This window comes from Lissotriton helveticus, chromosome 3_2 (genome assembly GCF_964261635.1).
Source record: "Lissotriton helveticus chromosome 3_2, aLisHel1.1, whole genome shotgun sequence".
Taxonomy (NCBI): Eukaryota; Metazoa; Chordata; class Amphibia; order Caudata; family Salamandridae; genus Lissotriton; species Lissotriton helveticus.
In genome coordinates this window covers 183,949,874-183,972,733 of record NC_136062.1, presented here as the reverse complement: position 1 = coordinate 183,972,733, position 22,860 = coordinate 183,949,874, and the positions used below count along the sequence as shown (strand labels likewise).

Below are 22,860 nucleotides of genomic sequence, written 5' to 3'. Positions count from 1 at the left end.
GGTCCTCCTCCCATGCTTTGCGGAGTTTATCATCCAGAACATGGATTATGGACATGCATTGGCGCTATAGCTTAGAAATCAAATGCGCACCCTTGGTATTCTCTATTGTCTTGAGTGGGGTGAAAGAGACTGGTTCAAGAGGGAAACTGGGTAATGTGGTCCGAAGAGCAGAGCGCACCCGGTCCATGACAAATCTATCCATAAAGGAGGCAGTGTGAAAGCGCACCTCTGTCACCTGGAAGACATGCCCCCCGGGTAACAGGTCTCCAAATTTAGTCATATCAAACTTGGCTAATGTGCGGTGTACCAATTTCTCCCCCATTATCGGTATCCAGCGATTGCTAGGGATAGGCAGTGCTGAGGAATATACGCAAGGGGCACCTGCAGTGCGTCACAGCTTGTCCCAGGCCTAGCTTGTGGTGGAAAACGTTTGGATGTCCTTGGGGTCCCTGGCTAGGCCCCTGGGCAACACGGTATGTAAGGTATCCGGGAGCACTAAATCCGCCTCGGGTCGTAGATAAGAAATTCTGGCATCAGGATGATACCAAGCATATGCATAGCTGTACTGGGCAACCAAATAATAAAGTTTAAGATCTGGGACACTAAAACCACCCCTGTCGTAGGGTAATGTTAATACCTGCCATCGCACCCATGCCAGTCTAATCAAATGAGAGCGCAATGTTAAAAAGAAGCTATTCAGTAAAGGAATTGGAATGTTGTTAAAGAGGTATAAAAAGTTTGGTAGCACGGTCACTTTAATCAGGGCAATCGTCCCGCAATGGAGAGGGGGAGGCGCAGCCACCTCTCCACATGTGTCTCTAAGTTATGGACCGCCTGACCATAGTTAAGCCGGAGCATTTGAGCAGTGTCTAGGTAGATGTGCACGCCAAAATATTTGGTATAGAATCCGTGCACCAAGCCAACAGAACGTCATGATCATCTCGCTCTTGTCCGCCACCTTCCCGGAGAGCTGGAAGCATGCTGAGATAAACGCCCTACTGAAGAAACCCACAGCGGAACCAAAGGATCTCAAGAACTTCCGGCCCATCTCGATTCTTCCCAGCAAAGGTCATCGAGAAGACCGTTAAACAGCTGACCACCTTCCTCGAGGAGAATGGCTCCCTCGACCCCTCCCAGTCCGGTTTCCGAGCAAACCACAGCACCGAGACCGCCCTCATTGCAGCCACCGACGACATCAGGACCATGCTCGACAACGGTGAAACCGCCGCCCTCATCCTCCTAGACCTCTCTGCCGCCTTCGATACCATCTGCCACCGAACTCTAAGGTCCCGCCTCCACAACGCAGGGATCCAAGGAAAGGCCTTGGACTGGATCACCTCATTTCTCTCAGACAGGGCCCAGACAGTCCGCCTCCCTCCCTTCCGGTCCACGGCAACCACAATCATCTGCGGCGTACCCCAAGGCTCCTCGCTCAGCCCGACCCTCTTCAACATCTACATGAGCCCCCTCGCCTCCATCGTACGCAAACATAACCTCAACATCATCACCTACGCAGACGACACCCAGCTGATCCTCTCCCTCACCAAAGACCCAGCCACCGCCAGAATCAACCTCCAGGAAGGAATGAGAGACGTCGCTGAATGGATGAAAGGCCGCCGCCTAACGCTGAACTCAGACAAGACGGAGGTCCTCATCCTGGGCCATCGCAATCCACCTGGAACGACTCCTGGTGGCCCACTGCGCTCCCCACCGACACCCACGGACCACGCACGCAACCTGGGATTCGTCTTGGACTCCTCGCTCACCATGACCAAACAAGTCAACGCCATTTCGTCCGCAGGCTTCAACACCCTGTGCATGCTCCGAAAGATCTTCAGATGGATCCCCACCGAAATTAGAAGGACGGTCACCCAGGCGCTCGTCACCAGCCGGTTGGACTACGGAAATGCCCTATACGCAGGAACCACACCAAAACTTCAGAAAACACTCCAGCGCATACAGAACGCATCCGCACGCCTCATCCTGAACATCCCCCGGCACAGCTACATAACCGCTCACCTGAGAGACCTGCACTGGCTCCCCGTCAACAAAAGAATCACGTTCAGGCTCCTCACCCACACACACAAAGCACTCCACAACACCGGACCCGAATACCTCAACAGACTACTCACGTTCCACACTCCAGCTCCGCCACCCTCGCCCTCGCCACCATCCCACGGATCCGCAGAACCACTACCGGAGGAAGATCGTTCTCCTACCTGGCCGCCAAGACATGGAAGTCCCTCCCCACCCACCTACGTCTGACCCAGGACCACATCACCTTCAGGAGACACCTCAAGACCTGGCTGTTCGAACAGTAGCAGCACTGCCCCCACTCCCCCAGCGCCTTGAGACCCTCACGGCTGAGTAGCGCGCTCTACAAATGTCTTGTGTCTTGATTGACAATTCCACTGTATCTTGCTGGGCGGGAAATATTACCGATTTGCGCCAGTTTATACCCAACCCCGAGAATTGTCCAAAACGTATCATTTCCCGTATCAAGGGGTCCAAGTTATTCAGAGGTTGTCGCACAAAGAATAACATCGTCCGCATATAGAGAAATCAATAATGGTCCAGTATTAAACTGCAGAACCCTATGCAGATGCTTCTCTTGAAAGAGGCGAACTAATGGGTCCATTGCAAGTATAAATAAAGGCAGCGACAGGGGGCAGCCCTGCCTGGTGCCTCGCGATAACGGGAAGGAGCTTGCCAGGGAACCGTTCAATCGCAGTGGGACTGCTGTATAGCATCGCTGTATTGGCCAGAAATCCCTTGGGCATACCCATACGTAGCATGACGGACACAAAGGAAGGCCACTCTAAGGAGTTGAAAGCCCTCTCCGTGTCTGAGAATGGCCGCTGCGAGGACCTTCGGGTTTATTATATAGAGGACAGAAAACAGGGTGCAGAGATTGAGTCAGGTGGATCTTTGGGGAACAAATCCTGTTTGCGCCAGGGCAATGATCTTGTCTATCAGTAGTGCGAGGCTGCTTGCAATCATTTTTGCGAGGATTTTGTAGTCCAAATTGAGTAGGGATAGCGGCCTATGCGAGGCACAATGAAGGTGATCCTTGCCTGGCTTAGGTAGAAGTATAATTACTGCTTTTCTGAGCGAAGGGAGCAGCATGTTTCGCTCAAGCGATTCGGCGTAGACTTCTATTAACTTATGGGCCAGTAGTTCTTTATATGTCTTATAAAAAATGCCCGTGAAGCCGCCCAGGCCAGGTGATGTGGAGCCATTCAAGGCTTCAGTTGCACCAATGACCTTCTTCGAGAAGGGCTCTGCCAGGAAATTCTGCATGTATTTCTCCAAATACACCAGGGCTACCTCAGACAGATAGTACTCTTGCGCAGTGGGATCCTGTACAGCCCTGAAGGAATATAGATCAGTATAATCGTCCACAAATTTGTCCCGGATCTCGATAGTAGTATTGAGGAGCCGTCCCGAGGAAGCCCTCAGTTCAGTAATATAGGCTTTATTCTACAGGGGACTCAGCATATGTGCCAGCATGCGGCCTGGGCGCTCCCCCTCCCAGTATGCGGGCTGTCACGTATTTACTAAAAAAATGGGATTCTTGTTCTGCTGCATCTCTAATTCGGTTAATAATGAGATCCGTCGTTTCGTGCTTTCAGGGCTGGGGTTAGTCAAGCATTCCCTGTACAGCTCTGTCAGCTGCTGCTCAAGACGGGACAGTATAGACCGCAAGTCTCTCAACACTGGCATGTTACGCAATACAAACCCCCACTAATGTAGGCCTTAAAGGCTCCCATTGCACCGCCCATGAGTCCACCGAGCCGGTATTAATGGTGAAATAGTCTTCTATCGCCTTCCCCACCTCAGAGAGGAATAAGACGTCCTGCAAGGCCCGGCATGGGAAGAGCCATTGGCGCTCGTAGCCCTCAGGTCTAGGAACTAGGAGATGAAGCAGCATGGGGGAATGATCGGAATAGGTCCTAGGGAGTGTGGTGATGGATTTGTATCTCTGGCAGGCACCTGGTACGAGTAGCCAATAGTCAATTCTAGTCCACGTGTTGTATTGGGCGGCATAATGTGTATAAGCAACGGCGAAAGGGTTTCGCTGCCGCCATATGTCAATTAAAGTCAGGGAGTCACAGAGATCGCGGAGCGCCCTACATGCACGCGGGTTAGTGGCAGTCGAGACCGAGGAGCAGTCCAAGGTGGGGTCTAATATCATGACCGGGCCCCCAGAGGAAGAGTCAGGACAAGCAGTGCTGCAGATGCGCCGAAGCAGGAGAAAGACTCTTTGGCCGCCAGACGATGCCCGCATTGTAAAACATAAGATACCTATGGACCTTATTTGAATCAGATTAATATATCTTGATCCTAACAAGCGCCTGAAAATTCACAGTCTATACACACACACCCAGTCTCGCACCTCTTTTTTCACTCCAAGTCCTGAAGAAAGCCCACTTGACCCACAGGGGCAAAAACAAGGGTTGAAACATGTCGACCTTTTTACGGACATACTAGGTGTGGGAGATTCCTAATAAATCCCATCACGCACTGAATCTAATTTTAAAATCATCTCAAATCCAGACCCATTAAATCATCTATCTGGCTGTACGAGTATTTTAAGTAGTTACTTTTCACGTTCTAGGGACCCCTGTATCACTGATCACTACTGCACTAACCAGGGGTACGCCTCCAGGTGGAGGAAGCATGAGAACTAACCCTATGAGGATGCGGTCACCTTTTTAAGAGTCAGACGGAGAATCTCTCTACGTGAATGAGGGTTTTTTATCGGTATACTGAACGAAAAACTTAAAACCCTGGTTACGCAGGACAAGTGATCTGTTCCCCTCTTGATTTTTACCTGGTACGAGTAGCCAATAGTCAATTCTAGTCCTCGTGTTGTATTGGGCGGCATAATGTGTATAAGCAGCGGCGAACGGGTTTCGCTGTCGCCATATATCAATTAAAGTCAGGGAGTCACAGAGATCGCGGAGCGCCCTACATGCACGTGGTTTAGTGGCAGTCCAGACTGAGGAGCAGTCCAAGGTGGGGTCTAATATAAAATTTAAATCCCCGGCAATTATCAGAGTGTTTACGTCAAGGTGGGTAATCTGCGCGTACAGCTCCTGGAAAAAGTCGGGGCAGTCCGTGTTGGGTGCATAAACACACAATAATGTGAGGTTGTCTACCAGCAATTCCCCAGAAACTATAGTGTTGCGGCACTCTGTCGCATAAGATGGTGTAAAAGTGAAAGGGGACCCTTTTATGTATGAGAATTGCTGTGCCCCTAGCAGTTGCTGAAATTTGAAAAGTAGCAGTGTTGCCCCCAGCCCAAAGCAAACCGTGTGGTCTCTGACTTGGGTAAATGCGTCTCCTAAAGAAATGCAATGTCTACATTGTGTCTCTGCAGGTAATGTATTACATGTTTCCGCTTCCAGTTGTCATTAAGCCCCCTTACGTTCCATGACATTAGGGCCAGGTCAGAGGGCCTACCACATTACCTATCTTAGCCTTCTGGGTGGTTTAAATGACAAAATAATATTAATAATCTGAAAATAGGAGTGTAGATGACCAGAGAGCATAATAATGAATGAGCAAAAACAGTTGTATCCCCAACATAACCCTTTCCCCTCCCACCACCCAGCCTCGCTTCCCCCAACAAATCCAGTCAAACAACGATACCAAACCTCCCAGGAACATTCAGAATAATGCCATAAGTTAGAGCAACAGTTCACTAGGTACCAAACTGAGAGTCTCATGGTATACACCGGAGGGGGAGGTAATGTCCCACCGATTGCCCAGCACATGTCATAGGTATGTTAGTATCCCAATACACACGTCTCAAACAAGGTCCCAGTCTAATTATACAATATCAATGCCCGTTCATCCAGTGGAGAAGAGCTCCATGCTAGCATTCAAGCCTCGTCGTGGAAGAGAGGGCCCGCCTTGTTAACCCTCTGCTGGCCACCCTTGTTCTTATAGGTCTGGCAAAATTCCTGCACATCGTTAGGCGAATCAAAATTATGTGGCCTACCGTTAAAGTGCGCCAGCAGCCTTGCCGGGTAGAGCATACCATACTTGAGACCCAAGTTTCTGATGGTGGCCTTGACCCCATTGTAATTATGTCTAGCCTCTTGCACCATAACTGTGAAGTCTAGGTACAGGGCTTGCTTGGATCCCTGCCAGATCTCATCACCCCTCTCCCTGGTCAGTCGGAGAGCAGTGTCCCGATCTCGATAGTTCATAATTTGGGCCAGGATAGGTCGGGGAGGGCACCAGGGTTAGGACGAGGGCCCAGAGTTCGATGAGCACGCTCCACCACAAAACCGGAGGTGAAAGCTTCTCTGCCAAATAGGTCAATGAGCACTGTTTCGACAAAAGTGTCCATGTGGCCAGTATTTGTAGATTCCGGGACCCCCAAAACGTGCATGTTTTTGCACCGACTGCGCGCCTCTAAATCCTCGTTTTTGATGGCGACATCCTTTAGAATGCGATCCACTCGTTCTAGGCGCTTTACAGACTGGGCTGAGCTATCTTCAATGTCCGAGATCCTGGCTTCTGCCACATCCAGCCGCTTGTCGCGCACCTCTATTTTTGCACCCAGCCCCTCTGTTTGCCAAGAGCGTCAAATCTGCCAACTAACGCTCTGAAGACCCCCCTCATCTCCTGCAACAGCGAGTCCGCAGCGGTTGAAGAGTCACCTCCCATGCCAGCCTCTTGCCCACCCTCCGCCATGTTGGGGCATACGTCCTGCGCTTTTTTGGTCAGCTTTTCGAATGGCACGACGCTTTGTTTAGGATCTTTGCGGACCATGCCTCTAAGGTAGATCAAGTAGGTCGCTGCGCCGATGGCACCGTGGGGAGGAGGAGGGTCAAATCTGAGTTCTGGGTGTTGCTGGAGACTCTGCGAGAAGAAGCCCAGTGGGCCGGTGTAGTGTCCTGGCTATATGTGCAGAGTCGCAGTGGGGGGGCAGAGGCAGCGAGCCAGGAAAGACAGGATGGCACCGCAGTATATTAGGAGCAATACGATTGCGACCGTTGATGTGGCGCTGTTATGCAGAAGATGGTGGTGAGTGTTGTCCAGTACGTGGCGCAGTAGTTAAAGGCTTCAAGATGACGGCCGCAGGCCTGGTCCGATGCAGCAACCAGCGCCAGGTAAAAGGCAGGCGAGGGTCAGAGGGTGCATGCGCTGGGGGCGGCCAGATCAAATAGCTCCTTGTGGGGCGGCCGGGCACACTGCACAGCTAAGCCTGCCACTCGCCTCCCCTCAGGCAAGATCACTCAGCTGGACAGATGTCTTCCAGGCTCTCCCATGGGCCCTATCCCCGCGGGGCCTTAGGGAGTACCGGGAGTTAAGTGGGGAGCCCCCAGCGGCCCGCGCCCAGCACACTTACTGCGTTCTTCGCCTTAGGCCGGCTGTGGCAGTGCCACCCCGAGATGAAGGAGGCCGGGCTCACGCCGATCCGCATTCGCCCGCCGAGTGTAGTGGCTCCACCCTGCAGCAGGATACAGCCTGTTTTCACCATGATCGGGCTATCTCTGCGGCTCTGGAGCTCTCCGCATGTTTCACATCGCCACCACTTACAGCAGTGCCCCTTGGTTGAGGTCAGCGGCCTGGGAAGAAGGGATATTTCTGTCCTGCTTGGGCTGTACTCGGAGCTTCAGGGCTGCGCGGCTATGTCGGTCGGCGGCCTGACCACGCCCAGTGCGGAGGTATCTTTAAAGATTTTTGGATGTGCTTGTGATGATAATTTAGAGAAAATCTTTTTCTGAGTGTGCAGAAAGCATCTAGATATGAAAATATGAAGCAATAGAACTGCTTTTGTCTTATTCATTGTTAGTCGACACATGCATGGTTGGTGTTGTCTTCTGTTCCTAGGGTAATTCTCTTTTTAAATTTGTTTCTTGCGCTTTGTTACTCTCGAGTGTGGAATTCTGCTGTAAGCTTTGTATTTCTTCAGAAGGGCAGTCTGCTTTAGTTATGCATGTACAGTAATTTTGCATTTTTGTAGTTCTGGTGGCTCTTCTGCAAGCTCTGTTATAGTGGATAGTCTACTTTTGTCTGTTTCATCTCTTGATTTGCTCCACTTGCCTTGAAGTATGTGGAGTTGTCATTTCAATACCATTAATCCATGTGGTGTCAACCCTGGAAGTGGCCTTTAATGGCATCTATTTGTCCAGTGAATTGCAGATCCTGTTTAAGGAGGTGTATATGTCTTTTGGTTGCCTGTTTAATGGGGGTTCTTTCAAGATGGGGGTTGAGTTTGTAGAATTCTATATATTTGCATTGTCTGTATGAGCGTTTGTTATTGATTTTCGGTGTCTCTGAAGTCCAGTCGTTGATAGATGTGTTAATCTTGAAGGTGATGATGTTGTGGTCACCTCAAGTTACCAAGGGAGTTATAATTAACTGTGGTTTGTTCTAAGGATGCAAATATGACATCTAGACTATGTCCAGCTGTGTGAGCTGGGCCAGAAACATTTTGCTGGAAGTTGAAGTTTTCTAAATTGCTTGTGGTAGTTATGGATATGGTTAGATTCTACCCGTTAGAACATATGCCGAGGTCTCCTACAATGTAGGCTTGGGTGGTCCAGATAGATCTTGGTCACTGTATCTAATAAGACATATTTAACATTTGCATTGCTAGGTGGTGGTCTATATATTATGAGCAAAGAAAAAGTTATAGTGGGGTGACACCTTACCATCACAGGTTTGCAGCTATCCATGGTGCAGTTTTCAATTTTTTATTATTTGTGATTTAATTTTTTTTATTTTTATGGATGACGGGCAGACTTCGTCCAATGTTGTCAATACGATTTTTGTTGATAGCTTGGTGGCATGAGGGTGTAAAGTCTTTGCTGAGCTAGATTTCTGTAATTAGGTTTCTGAGTGTAGATCAAAAATGTTGAAGTAATTTTTGTTCTTGGATCTTGTGTTGAAGAGTAAGATTTGCAGTTGTGGTCTTTCTTTTCCTTCAGGTCTCTGCGATTGTGTGATCTAGCATTGGAGAAGGAACAGAGCCATAGGGGATTTTGGTGTAAATGTGTTGGGGAGTAGCATGGTTGCATCTTGAGGTTTCAGTTGGAAGGGAGGTTGTTTGACTAGACAATTCAAATGTGTGAGATGTGTGTGCATGTATGCGGATGCTAGTGGTGGTGTAAACTGCTGTTTTGTCCAGTGGTTTGAATGGGGTGTTATGGGTTCTGGGGGGAAGGTATGATCAGTGAACCTAGTTATCATATGTTGAAACTTCCCTTGATTTTAGGGTTTCTTCTGGTAAGTACAAGAAGACGGGGGATTAAGGTCTTTTTTGAGGTCCAGCGTACATGCCCAAATTAAGTCAAACAAAATAGGTATGCAGTTCCTGAAAGGCAAGGGGAAATGAGGTTAGCTTAGTGTGGGAGTGTCCTCACTTAATAGCAGGAGGAAAGGGGGATTCCTCCTAGGGCCCTCACACACCCAGCCAGCTGGGTGTCATGCTTTATCATAGGGCTTGCTCCACGTCTGGTCGGCGCTGCAATACCTGACGGGCACCCTATGAGAGGCTCTTTGGCCGAGATCTTTATTTCATGCCGTTTGGTGCAGTCGGTGTGATGGACCTAAAGTTGTAGATGTGTGAAGTCTGGGTCAATGGACTGTGCAAGGGTTAAAACAGGAAATGGAAGTCCAAACAGAACAATTTTTATGAATATGGGAACCCCCTTTCCTCATGCTATTAAGTGAGGACATTTCCACACTTAATTAGCCCCCGTTTCCCTTGCTTTTCAGGAACTGCATACCTATTTTGTTTGACTTCTTCTGGCAAGTGTGTTGGTCAGTTCTTTCAATTACGGTTTTAGAGTTGGTGTGTTGGTTTTTATAGGTTATTTGGTGTAGGTGTTGATGTTGTTTTTGGTGTTGAAGATGTTATATCGTTGATGAGGGTGGTTTAGTAGTAGTTATGGTCCCTCAGTTAATGTACAGGAGGGTCATGCATTTTGGAAAGGTAGTATTTAGGGTGTAGTAACCATGCTGTTGCAATCGAGACGTGGTTTACCTAAAGTGCTTATGGTGGAGTCACAGAGTTGGTTGCCCTTGGCCCAAACTGAAAGCACTTTTAACCAGACAGCCTTTATTTGGAAACCCTATACCCCCAGTTTAAATAAGCCTATTGATCAAGTGATCTTGACCAATGAGAACCTGAGCCCTAGAAGCCCTAACCCCTAAACCATCCTTGGGAACCAATAGGCTGGCAAGTCCTAAACCCCACAACCAGTAGAAACCCAAGCCCTGTGAGCCAGTATAGTTAAATTGTTCAAGAGGCCAAGGCATGACCTCAAAATGAGACCTCAATACTGTCCAATAATGGTATTTCGGCTTGATATAACTGTAAAATATCCACACACTACATTCGCAACTCAAAAACATCAAGAATGAAGCTAAAATAAAACCATTAAAAAAGGGCCAAATCTTATGTCCCCACCACACTCCCGTAAGAGGGACAAGGTATTTTAAAATTAATTTTAAAATTAAGGTTAGAGCAAGCTCGTTACTCATGTGGTGTAAGCAGTTCCTCTGGATTCTCAATAAAGACCATTAACAAAGTTTTAGAGTTAAGTTGCTTACCGCTCTCACCTCCTAGGCGGAGGATATAATGAAGGTGCTGAACCTTGCTGGCTGGTCACCAGGGCGGTAGAGGAAAGACCTGTATTTAAAAAAGAAAAAAAAGAAAAAGGCACCTGCTTTATGTTTCAATTATTTAACAGTTCTGAGTGATTAACTTCTTGGAAGTTCATCTTATTCAGAATAATTCAAGGCCAAATGAAAGAAAGCACATCTCCATGGTACCTTAAAGGAAAATGCTACTTACCAGTATGCATCTGTTCTTGGCATGTAGAGCTGCAGAGTTGTACACTTTGCATAGATCGCCATCTGGTACGGGCTCGGATGATTGCATGTTGTTTTTGTCTTCGGAGAAGTCTTGTAGTCACGAGACCGGTGACGACTCCTTCAGTGTAAGGTGCGCATGGGCTACGGCTCCATCGTTAGATTGTTTTGCCAGTAGGGTTAGATGGAGTAGTGAGAAATAGAGAAGTGTCCATGCGTGATGTATCTAATTAAGATAATACTGGATCAGATAAAGGTATCCGGGGAGGAGGGTGGGCGTGTACAACTCTGCAGCTCTACATGCCAAGAACAGATGCATACTGGTAAGTAGCATTTTCCGTTCGAGGCATATGAGCTGCAGATTATACACATTGCATAGACTACATAGCAGTATCCTCCTTAGCGGTGGCTACCTGTATCTGTTGCAGTAGTTTGAAAAAGTGTTTTTAATACAGCCTGGCCCACACGAGCTTGTTGTTTTGCTTGCCCATCTACACAATAGTGTTTTGTGAAGGTGTGTGGCGTGGTCCAAGTTGCTGCTTTGCATATGTCATATAGAGGAATGTTTCTTAAGAATGCCATAGATGCCACTAGTTTGCGTGTGGAATGAGCCCTAGGGGGGAATGGTTAATGTGCGTTTATCTTTAAGGTAGCATATTTGTATACATTTTACAATCCACCTTGCAATTCCTGTTTTAGATATAGGATTGCCTTTATGAGGTGGGGAGAAAGCTACGAAAAGTTGTTTGGTTTTCCTAAATGGTTTCGTTTTTTCTTTCTATGTAATAGAGCAATGCTTTTTTAACATCAAGAGTGTGTAGCACTCTTTCTGCCACTGAGTCTGGTTGAGGAAAGAACACTGGTAGTTCAACTGACTGGTTGAGATGGAAGGCAGAAACTACTTTGGGTAGAAAAGTAAGATTTGTTCCAAGAACCACTTTGTTGTGATGAATTTGTAAGAATGGTTCTTGTATGGTTAATGCCTGGAGTTCGCTCACTCTTCTGGGAGATGTGCTGGTGACTAAAAACACCACTTTCCAAGTAAGGTATTGTAATTCACATTTGTGTAGAGGTTCAAAAGGAGGGCCCATTAGTCTGGGAAGGATTATATTGAGATTACACACTGGGTAGGGTGGAGCTCTTGGTGAAATTATTCTTTTAAGCCCTTCCATAAAAGCTTTTATTGGTGGAACTTAAAAAAAAGCGTCAAATGTTGTCTGTTCTACAAGTAGGCTGCTATGGCAGCTAGATGTTGTCTTATTGATGTATACACTAGATTACAATGTTGTAGATTCAAAAGGTAACAAATGAGGTTTCGAATGGAAGCATCTAGTGGGTCAATTTTATTTTTTAGATCAATAAATGGCAAACCTTTTCCACTTTGCAGCGTGGCACGTGTACAAAAGGGGGTGGTGATGGACGGAGCATCTGAACGAATCAAACACTCGCACCCAGTCAAAAGATCTGGGTTTGATCCATCACCGTTCTTTAGCCCACTCTGCCACCCCAGGGCAGACATGGCTATATGCAAATCAGTCTGACCCTGTGCCTCATGGGAACAGTCCAGCCTGAACTGCCAAGCCATGCCTTCCCTGGACCGGAAAACACAGGCGTCGAAGAGTGATGGAAGCTTTCGAGGTGCGCGTCGAAGGCACGCAATCGAAACAATACCGTCGGTGAATGTAATTGCGCCTCAAAGGGGTCTGGTTACAGTTCTGAACCGGAGCGCAGCAAGTTGCATCCGAACCCGATGGCGAAAAAAACAAATCTAACGATGGAGCCGAAGCTCATGCACACTGTACACCGAAGGAGTCGTCACAGGTCTCGTGACTACAAGACTTCTCCAAAGACAAAAACATGCAATCATCCGAGCACAACACCAGATGGTGAGCTATGCAAAGTGTACCACCTGCAGCTCATATGTCTAGAACACCAACTTACCTTCTGTGTGCAGATATAACATTACATCAAGGTGTTGAAAACAAAATGGGTATGCAAGTAAGCAACTTTGATAGGAAAGAAAATCCTGCAACTTCACACGATTTAGATCTTGTAAAAGTGCCCATCATAGGAAATTAAAAAATCAGATTGTGCCAAAAAGTTTAACTGTTAAGGTACAAATTTGAAGTTAAGAATTCAAAGAATGGATGGCTTGACTTGAGGTTAAGCTGATCTAAGGCAGTTCTCATTAGAGAGTGAAAAGGTGCCCGAGTGGCTTTATTGTAGCCTTCTATTAAACACTGGTTTAAAGCAAGTTTCAAAGTGAGCATTTTATTTAATGAAAGATTTTAATAGAATTGTGATCCATTTCAGTTTTGTCTGGCCACAGAATTCAATGATAGCCTTGAAACAGTCTAAACTTTTAGATAAATCAGTCAAAGTTTTGGAGCAATATTTTAAATGGGGCCTGACTCAATAGTCAGTCCACCACAGCTCTCATGTAGTCCAGGAGTTGTGTGCCAACAACAGTCACTGCATAAGAGCCAAGTAAGCCTATGTAGCTTGGTAGAAATGTATCCAGACATTGTACCAATCCTTGTCATTTAGAAAAAGATGATCCTAGATTCAATCCTACTCAAATTTCATTATTTTTTTTAATTAATTACATGCATGAAACCACAAGTGAAATATTTCTGGCCACTTCATGAAACAATGATAGTGACTCGACTTAAACTCCCTAAATGTAATATTGAGAAATATATGGGGTGGAACCAGTTGGTGGAGGAGTGGTCATCAAGCATAAGCAAATACACTGTCTGGCGTGCACTTAAATTGATGATGGATTGCATTAAGTGCTCAGCAACAGAAAGATAGAGCGGTCTGTAGCCAGATGCTAAATCACCTGCATTTAAGTTTGGAATTCGGTGTTTACACATTGAGGAGTCGAGAGAACGCTACAAAGAGTTAGGTGTTATTATAACGGCACAGTGTCACCAGAAAACATTAAGAATGGCAAGTAAAATACAATTGTCAGGTTTATAAAATAGGCTGACCTGTTGCAAAAGGTAGCTGGTACTGGCCTGGAAGTAGTGAGTACCCTAGATGATGATGATGGTGATGCGTAGACATTAAGCGCTGAGAAGGGGAAGAGCGTGGCCGATCAGCACCGCCCTCTCGACCTCCAGATGTCCCCATGCTACTGCACACTCCTCCTGCGCCACCAGGGACACCGCAGCCACTTCGATCCCTCTCTTGTGCAGCTTTGTCACTTATCTGCCGATAAAAACGAAAAAAAAGCACTTACATCAATGGAACACAGGCTGCTCTAAGTGCAGGTGACAAAAATAAAAATAGCATCCAACATAACATGTTCCTTAACTCACCAGACCGGATTAAAAAGTACAATCTACTGTAAAGGAAACTAGAAATAAAATCTAACATTTGTATAAAAATCCACCAGCACTATGAAAAAATGGATTTTCAGGTCAAATCAGTAAAGAAAAACTTACCCGTCTTCGGTAGTAATAGGTCCGGTTTATACATAAACTTTCTACAGATGCCTCAGCTGATTCCTCATCTTATACATAACCAGTCCCAGAAAACATTTTTTCACAATGATTCTCCAGTGCCACCAAGTGGTGTAATGTGGCTCACGCCAGGAGTCTGCTTCCAGTGTTGGACTAAAGTTGGCAGGGTGACCTCCAAAAGGACTCTTTCGTACAAAAGTCAGTCACCATCCAGGCAATGTTCTTCTTAGTGATCAGAACAGAAAAAGGTCCATAGAAAGGAGAAGTACTTACTCTTCCTCCTAAGTCTCAACTAGGTTCACGAACATTAGTAAATATCAGGTCATATTTTGCAAGGGACTTCTAGTTTCAAGATACTGTAATTGGACCCAATAATATGGTGTGATATGTTCATACATCACCTGGAGGTGAAGGAAGGGCCAGAGTAAAATTTCTGCTAAAGGCTTTGGAATTCATCCCAAATAGACTGTCCAATCGAGAGTTGAGAAATCTTTCCTCTAGGAAATGTGGGTCTGATTACTCATATGCTGAATTATCAGTATTACTTGGCGCTAGAGCGGCAGGTTGACCTTTTGTTGGTTCTTAATTTATCTCTTCGCCGTTTTTTCTAGACATGAATGACTAAGAAGCAAAGGTTTCTTGTGATCTCTTTTCTGCCAAGAGAGATAGCAGTCACTGATATTTTTTTCACCATTGACGCTTCAGGCTTGGCGGGATTGTAGGCACTGAATGAACATTTTTATGTCTGGCCTCCAGACAGCGCTGATTTTCTCGCCAGCCTCGTGTATTTAACAGACAAAACAACAACAATTCAGAAATACATCCATACATCTTAGACTCCTGGTCAGCCCTCTTCATCCATTGGTCTGCTGAATGGTCATTCACATTTTGCTACCACTTGCCACAACATATAACATCGGGCAACGTGTAGGCTATTTTCCACTTAGAGTAACAGCATTTTACTTAATCACATATGCACATCGTCTTAAAAAACAGTAGTGCACTTAAGTGCCAGCACTAGTGAGCTAATACTGTACTTTGGCAACTTCTATTCCAATCACTGCTTGACTATCTTTGCCTCTCACTTTGCAAAGTGTTCCTTTGCTTTTAATTAGGCACGTTATACAACTTGTGTAAACTTAAATAATCACTTAATATTGATGTTTAGCATATTTTTAAGGAGTTGAAATTTCGACATGTGAAACTGAAGCACAAAAAGGGGAAGCAGGATGGCCAGGATTATAACTCTGGCTTAATAGTCTCTGATTTAACTGCTCTACCACATCTCATTTAACATCAGTATATATTCAGCCTACTCCTGATTCGGTTCTGTCTGTCTTCCCGCCCATTTCTCTTTCTACATCATGGGAACTCTTAGCTAACCTTAAATCTGGGTCACCGCTAGACCCTTGTCCGGCCAAATTTTTGGCGAAGATGGCCGAGGTGGTCAACCCATTGTTCAATCCACTTCTGAACCGCTCTTTGAGGGAAGGGATGGTCCCGCAGGCCTGGAAGCGGGCCATGGTGATCCCCCTTCTCAAGAAGACGGGGTTAGATCCTGAGGCGCCGGCCAATTATAGGCCTATATCGCTGCTTCCAGCGTTGGCAAAAATTACGGAAAAGCACGTCCATAGTGTGCTTTCCGTTTTTCTGGAGTCTAATAATTTGCTGCACCCGTCTCAATCTGGCTTCCGGCCCAATTTGAGTACCGAGACGCCGTTGTTAGAAGTGTCTAAGGCTATTAGGGAGATTCTTGATTCTGGAGGAAAAGCCATGCTTATCATGCTCGATTTGTCGGCGGCTTTCGACACCGTCCCCCATGAGGGGCTCCTCGCCAGACTTTATGACATCGGTCTGAGGGGGACGGTGTTCAGCTGGTTTACATCTTTTCTAGCTGGCCGTCGACAAACGGTCTGGGTCCCCCCGGGTTCTGCTGAGATGCCGCCATTGGGAGTCGGAGTTCCGCAGGGTTCTGTGTTGAGCCCGACTCTTTTTAACATATTTATGACCCCCTTGGCGGCACTGGCGGAGTCCTATGGGGCCCAGATCGTTTCCTACGCCGATGACACCCAGCTTCTCTTCACATGTAGGAAAGGGGAGGATTTTGATGACGGGAGCATTCGGCATTGTCTTGGGGTGGTGTTCAATTGGTTCCAGCGGAACAGCCTTAAATGTAACTCCGACAAGTCGGAGGTGTTGTTTTTTGGCTGTGCCGCGGATCCGGATTGGCATGCATGGTGGCCGACAGATAGGTTTCCCCCAGCTCAGGCATCCCAGGTGGCCAAAAACCTGGGAGTTGAGATCGACAACAATCTGACTATGAGATCTCAGATTCTTGGCCTCACGGGCTCATGTTTTGGCATCCTTAGGATGCTCCGGAAGTTTCTTCCTTTGCTCTCTGAAGAGCACAGGAAGATAACGGTGCAAGCTCTGATTGGCTCCAGATTGGACAACGCCAACGCACTTTACTTGGGTCTTCCGGATTATTTACTGCAGCGATTACAGGTCGTGCAGAACTCCGCGGCACGTGCTATTTTTGGCCTTCATAGGCGAGCCAGAGCGTCTGGTCTCTTACAGTCACTTCATTGGCTGCCTATCCGTAAGCGGATAATTTTCAAGGCACTGACCCTGGCTCATAAAGCGCTCTTTGGTCTTGGAGCTAAATATCTCCAACGCAGGCTTGTTTTTTATCGTCCTGTCAGAGCATTGCGCTCTAATTCTCTGTCTCTTGCTGTGGTGCCTAGAGTCAGGAAGGCCCGGATTGGGGGACGTTCCTTTGGTTTGAGGGCGCCCCAGCTCTGGAACACTCTGCCACTGACCCTACGTTGCACTTCCAATCTGTTGTCTTTTAGGAGAGGCCTAAAAACTTGGCTTTTTACTCTCTAGTCGTTCTGTCCAGTTGTTTTCTGAATATCTGTGTTTGTTATGTTTTTTATGAGCTGCCACTATAAAGCGCCGGGACCCTCCGTTGGAGTAGCCGTTGCGCTATACAAAATAAAGTTAACATAACATAACATATCTCTGTTATTGGTGAGCTTGAGCAGTGCTGCTTGGCTCACAATTACCTTGCACACATGTAGAAAGGAACATGGTAGAATACTACATAGAATAGGTACAATCTCAAAAGCAGAGTCAAAGTTTGTGGAATCGCAGTTTCAAAGCACACCTTTTTGGCGACCCTTAACTGTGGTTAGTTTGCGCAATGACCAATGTGGATTTTTCAGTCCAATGGTGCATGTTTATCCGAGCACATACAGGCTAACGTCATCCTTTAGGCACCTCAACCAGTTTCGGTCCTATGTTTGATATCTTTTCACTGGCAAAGGTTCTTGGTGGTCTTCATTTGACTTCAATACCCTCATTATTAAAACGATTCACAGTCCCTATTAATTTGCAGTACAAGCATCTTTAGAGATTAAATGTCTTCACATAGATTGTTTCGTTTAACATTTTCATAAGCATGATATCTGTTGTCATCATAAAGCACAACCAAGATTGAATACTTTGAGCAAATCTAAGGGACGGCAGAAATATGTGATAGCGTCATCTCGATTGAAATTTTTACACCAAAAGAGACTTAAGTGACCATTTCTTATTACAAACCTGTCCTTTGCAAGCCAAACAAGCATTGGCATAGCCAATAGGTCTCGCTTTTGGGACCTTATAAGTATTTAGTTATGCAGCACAATATCCTTGGTGCAACAACATCAACCGTTGCATGGCTAAACACTTATAAGGTCCCAAAAGCGAGACCTATTGGCTATGCCAATGCTTGTTTATTTTGAGGAGGAGTGTACCGGCACTTCAAGAGAAATGTAATACCTTTAATTGGAGAGTACCAGCACTTCTCAGAAACAAGTAGGTACTCTGATACATAGTACCTGCACTTCTATTTTCCATTTGAAGCACTGACCAGCACCATGTTTTTGCTGAGACTCCATAGAGCTCACTCCATGGTCTACGTTCCTCAGTTTGATAAGAAGCGCCATGATAGGTGTTAACCACCATCTTCCTAAGATAATTATAGTCATACACATGTTCTAGGTTCTCCCATGTTGTATCAGCATCCAGTGTATTCCAAGTTGTAGTCCAAAAACCTTAGCTTTCACAGAAGGAAAATGAAATGTGATTTGGCACACTAGGTTCACAAGATGAATATCCACACACATGAACAAATAGATATGCGTCCAGGACAACATTTGGGCAAGGACTCACACATGGAACGCTTGGCACCCATACAGTGTAGCACATAAATACTTATAGAGCATTACTCAGAAATATGAAACATCAAGCGCACGAGACTAGCAGGGAAAAGAGTGTACATGTGATAAAGTTAGCTTTATAATTTATTCCCCAAAAGTATAATGCAGCTGAGAAGAAATCTCCAACATGTCACTACTAGCGGAAGTGAAGTCATGCACTCTGACTACGTCCAGGAAATAGGGTTGATCAGATGAAAGAAACAGAGGGAAAGAAATAAGGAAAGAAAAGAAATGAAATTAAAAAAAGGAAGAAAAATAAAGAAAAAAAGAATCCACGATGGACACAAATAAAATAAAGAAAGGAAAATTGAAGAGGACAAAAGAAACTACAGAAATAGACAAAATAAGCTATTGAGGATGAGAGAAGAAAAAGAAAGATTGGGAGCCAAACAGAGAAAAGAAATATAGACATGGCAGATAAGATATCTCAGAGGACGAAAGCACTGATTGCGGAGAGCTGTCTGAAACTTTAAAGTCACCTCTTGGAGTCCTGGTGGGTCAAATTAGTCTTAGCTTCTTCCGAGGTGGATTAACAGCACAACATTGAGGTGCAGAACTACAAACATTCTGTTCCATCAGCGCTAAATTGTTATGTAAACATGATGCACAGAACCAGACTTGTAGAAGAATAAAGCCAGCTCGGTGGGGAGAAACATTGCAGAGCGAAGCATTCGAGCTAAGACTGCAGAAGAGAAACAGATGGGCTGCAACAGTCCGGGAGAGACGGCATGAAATAAACAAGCAAAAGTGACGCGGCTGCCTGTGAAAGCGAAACGGATTTTGATCATGTAAAAGAGAAGGGGGGGAGGGGTTAGGAATAGGGAGGTAGAAGCAAAAATCGAGTTGGAAGAGGGTGGGGGCAGAGAAGGAAGAGAAAGCCAGGGAGGTGGAGAGTGAGGGCTCTCTGTAAACATATAGAGGGAAACACACGTGTGTGTAAAGATTGAGAGAGATGCACAACTGTTGGTGCGGCCCTGAAAGTGACGGTGTGAGCGCACACAACAGCAAAAGTGAAAGCAGGCTGGCGAGTGGCAAATGGCAGCTGCACACATGGCGCGCGCTTGTGCGCATAACAGCAAGCTGGTGGCAGCCAAAAGCCTGTGGGTAGCACTTTGAGAAGCCAGTTACTAAATGTCTCGCCAGAGCACCGCATGCGCTGGCTCAGACGAGACCTAATAAAAACGTAGTTACAATTCACAGCTTTACTGTTCCAGTACTTGTGCAAGTGCATTTGAACGACAAAACAATTGAAGTGACATCAATGTACGGGACATGCATGCTTTGGATGGCTTTTTGGTGACTTATTCTGGACAGGGCTACTGTCTATGCACTCTTTTTTTCCTTTCTCTTTAAACTTTTTATTGATTTTTTTTTCAGTGAAAAGAACTCAAAAACCATCATGTAGGTGTTCAATGCTAGGTGAACGCGTCCCGCACCTTTTAAAATGTAGGAAATGTACCATAAATTACACAGTAAAACTGTCCTTTATATTAAAGCAACATACACAAAGTAAGAGCCTTGTTTATGAACTGCTAATAAAGACTCCGTCTGATGTACTTGCTCCATATTTCAAAGACTTTCTTGTAGCAAGGCTAGCTTACACAACCATTTCGCCACCAGGCATCAGTCCATGATTGAATACTAGTACTTAATCACTGGGGTGTTCAGCTGTCCCATAGCGTGGCAAAGTCTAGGCTTACTATCAATAAATACTATATTTTGGGGTGCATCAATCAACCCACACAGAATATAAAATGAGTGCCACTAACAATAGGAGTACCCACAACCACGGGCAATTGGTCTTTTACCAAACTCCAAAATACTTGTATTCGAGGGCACGTACACATTGTTTAAATTAAGGTCTTTTTATGAATACAGCCTTCTAAAAATGTATCGAATTTCACAAATTTGGAGTGCAGAAAATTCTGTAGAGAATTTTAGGCTGCATCATCCTGGTTCACAGTATCAGTGCTACTCCTTACGGTTTGACGTGTCTTTTTCCACTGTTTTCCAAAGGGCCCAATTTTCTTTCCAATTGAGACTAGTGGGTGAGCAATTTTGAATTTCCTCATCATAGACTATATTTAGGCTTTCCTGTTTTCAGTTTCTATTTTTGGCAAATTCTGGTGTTTTTTCCAGTGTTTTCAAGTGATTTCAATACCTTAAAAAACAGTTATCAGTGGTTATACATTTTCGCGCCACTAAAAACAGAAAAAGTGTTTTTCCTGTGTTTATGGAACGTTTTGCTTTTATTACTGCTTACTTTCTGCACTGTTAGAGCATGGTATATAGACAGTGTATGTATAGTGTATATGGTCCAAATAGATTTTTGCAAATTAAACTTATTGTAGTACACCATACAATACTTCTTCAGTGAGTCTTTGGTCATGTGCGCTCGCTATTTCCTTCCCATGTAAACTTCTGTGAAAAGCCCCTCTCAACATTGGCACTTGAGACGGGCAACGCCAAAACAGCCAGTACACAATTTGTTAACTCTGGCGACTGACATAGCTTTCCATGCCAATACTGGTGCACTTGAAGATTGCGATTCTCAGGGCAGGTTCTGCACCATTTGCGCTGATCTGGGCGCTTATGCCCTCAGTGTTATTGAAGCGGTCATAAATGAAGGAGCACTTTTGAAACTACGGAGGAAATTCCCCTTTACTGAAAAGATCTAGAACTTGTATAGAGTACCACAGTGAAGTTTCATTGACTTTAAATGACTTTGGTGGTGAAGGGACATTTCGATGCATCATTTCAAGCCATTTCTCTTACATAGTAAAATAAACATTCCTCAATTGCTCTTCAACATTGCTTTGCTTACCAAGTGGCTAGAACTCTAACATGGAACATGTTGCAATGCCAGTCAAGGGGTCGCCCAGACTACTCTCAAAGAGATGTTTCACATCTACACCAATTATACTGAACACCTGGCAGACAAGGGTTTTTTCAGACTCTAGTTTTTTTATTATGTTCACTACAGTAGTTATGTTTTCCTGTAAAAATCGAATAATGCAGTAGAGTGCACTTTTTCACATCACTATCTTTATGTGACCAAAGATACTCACATTTCTTGCCTTGGGCAACATCACTCAGCAACAATTATGTAAACTGTTGCCACATGGATAATATAGCATTCATAGTGCCTTGGACTGAAAACCATCAGCTAAGGGACTCAGTTGGGATGCCACACAAAGCACTAAATTATACATATTTGCGTTTTAGTTCCTGTGCATAAGAAAACAGTGTGCCAGAATGGACTAAAAAGTCAATAGCATCCCTCATTAACTCAGAAGACTGTAAAGATGCTTTCAGCATACCTTCTAACAAGTGGCAAGGATCTCCTACAGGGAATCACTTCAGCTCGGGTATCAATTTTGACAGGTCATCACATAACTTTTTCATATAGGTAGCTGAATCACTGCAAATACAAACAATATCACTCCAATCTTTGTGGAACTTGGAAAGAACTTTTTTTGCAGAGTATTCCAAGTGACACTGCGTTTCATGTTTCCCAAAAGTCTGGTGTCATGTTTTCACCACTATCCCAGGTGCTAGGGGATAGCACTCTTAATACATATACTTGTCACTATACCTTGCATTGAATGTTTAAAGCCTGAGGTGTTGGCAATTCACCTACTATCAATACTGACCCACAAGAAACTGTTGGCTGACATATTAAGGGGTTTTACCCATTCTCTGTGGGTAAATGTGATGAAAAATTAGAAAAGATTCTTATGAAACCAGCCACTTTACCTATCAGTGAAAGAATCAAATAGCCAAAATATCAAATATGATTTTGATATTTCATGATTCTCTACAGTTTATAAAATAATTAAACAAGACCTAAAACATGCTTCTAAACCCTGCATCTGTAGACCAAAGACCACAAAACTGAAAAAAGCAAAAGGAAGAAGAAAGAATATTTTAGTGGCATCACTAAAAAATAAAACTCAAGCAGAATAATGTTAGCCCAGTCCAGTCTTTGTTACTGTTAGCTTGCATAACAAAGTTACATTGTATTGGCCCCTTCAGGAAGAAAATAAATGACTTTCACTCTCTTTTTCCTTTTTTTGAATGGCATTTAGTTTGTGGTTATGCAGGTGATTTTTCTGTGTTTATATGTTTTCACTGGTGAGGGGTATTTCTCTTTCAGTGGGGTTTTATCAGTTATTATAGGTTTAAATTTAAAACCCCCACAGCCTACCTATATTTTTGGGCTGAGCGTGTTCGCTTTAAGTTTTTCAAGGACAAAGTCATAAAGCAGCTGATAAAACTACGTCATCTCTTTT

The 22,860-nt window shown here is 45.1% G+C and overlaps 1 protein-coding gene across 11 annotated transcripts in view; it reads right to left on the bottom strand.

Moving 5' to 3' along the window:
- Positions 1–22,860, bottom strand: part of ZNF609 (zinc finger protein 609) — a 932,673-nt gene that overhangs the window by 34,292 nt on the left and 875,521 nt on the right. For all 11 annotated transcript variants that reach the window (XM_078685001.1, XM_078685012.1, XM_078685009.1 and 8 more), the window contains 2 exons: positions 13,833–14,052; positions 10,579–10,657 (listed from right to left, as the gene is read on the bottom strand). In XM_078685001.1, the coding sequence (XP_078541127.1) occupies positions 10,584–10,657; positions 13,833–14,052 (294 nt within the window). In that variant the 3' untranslated portion in view covers positions 10,579–10,583. The remainder of the gene's footprint in view (positions 1–10,578; positions 10,658–13,832; positions 14,053–22,860) is intronic.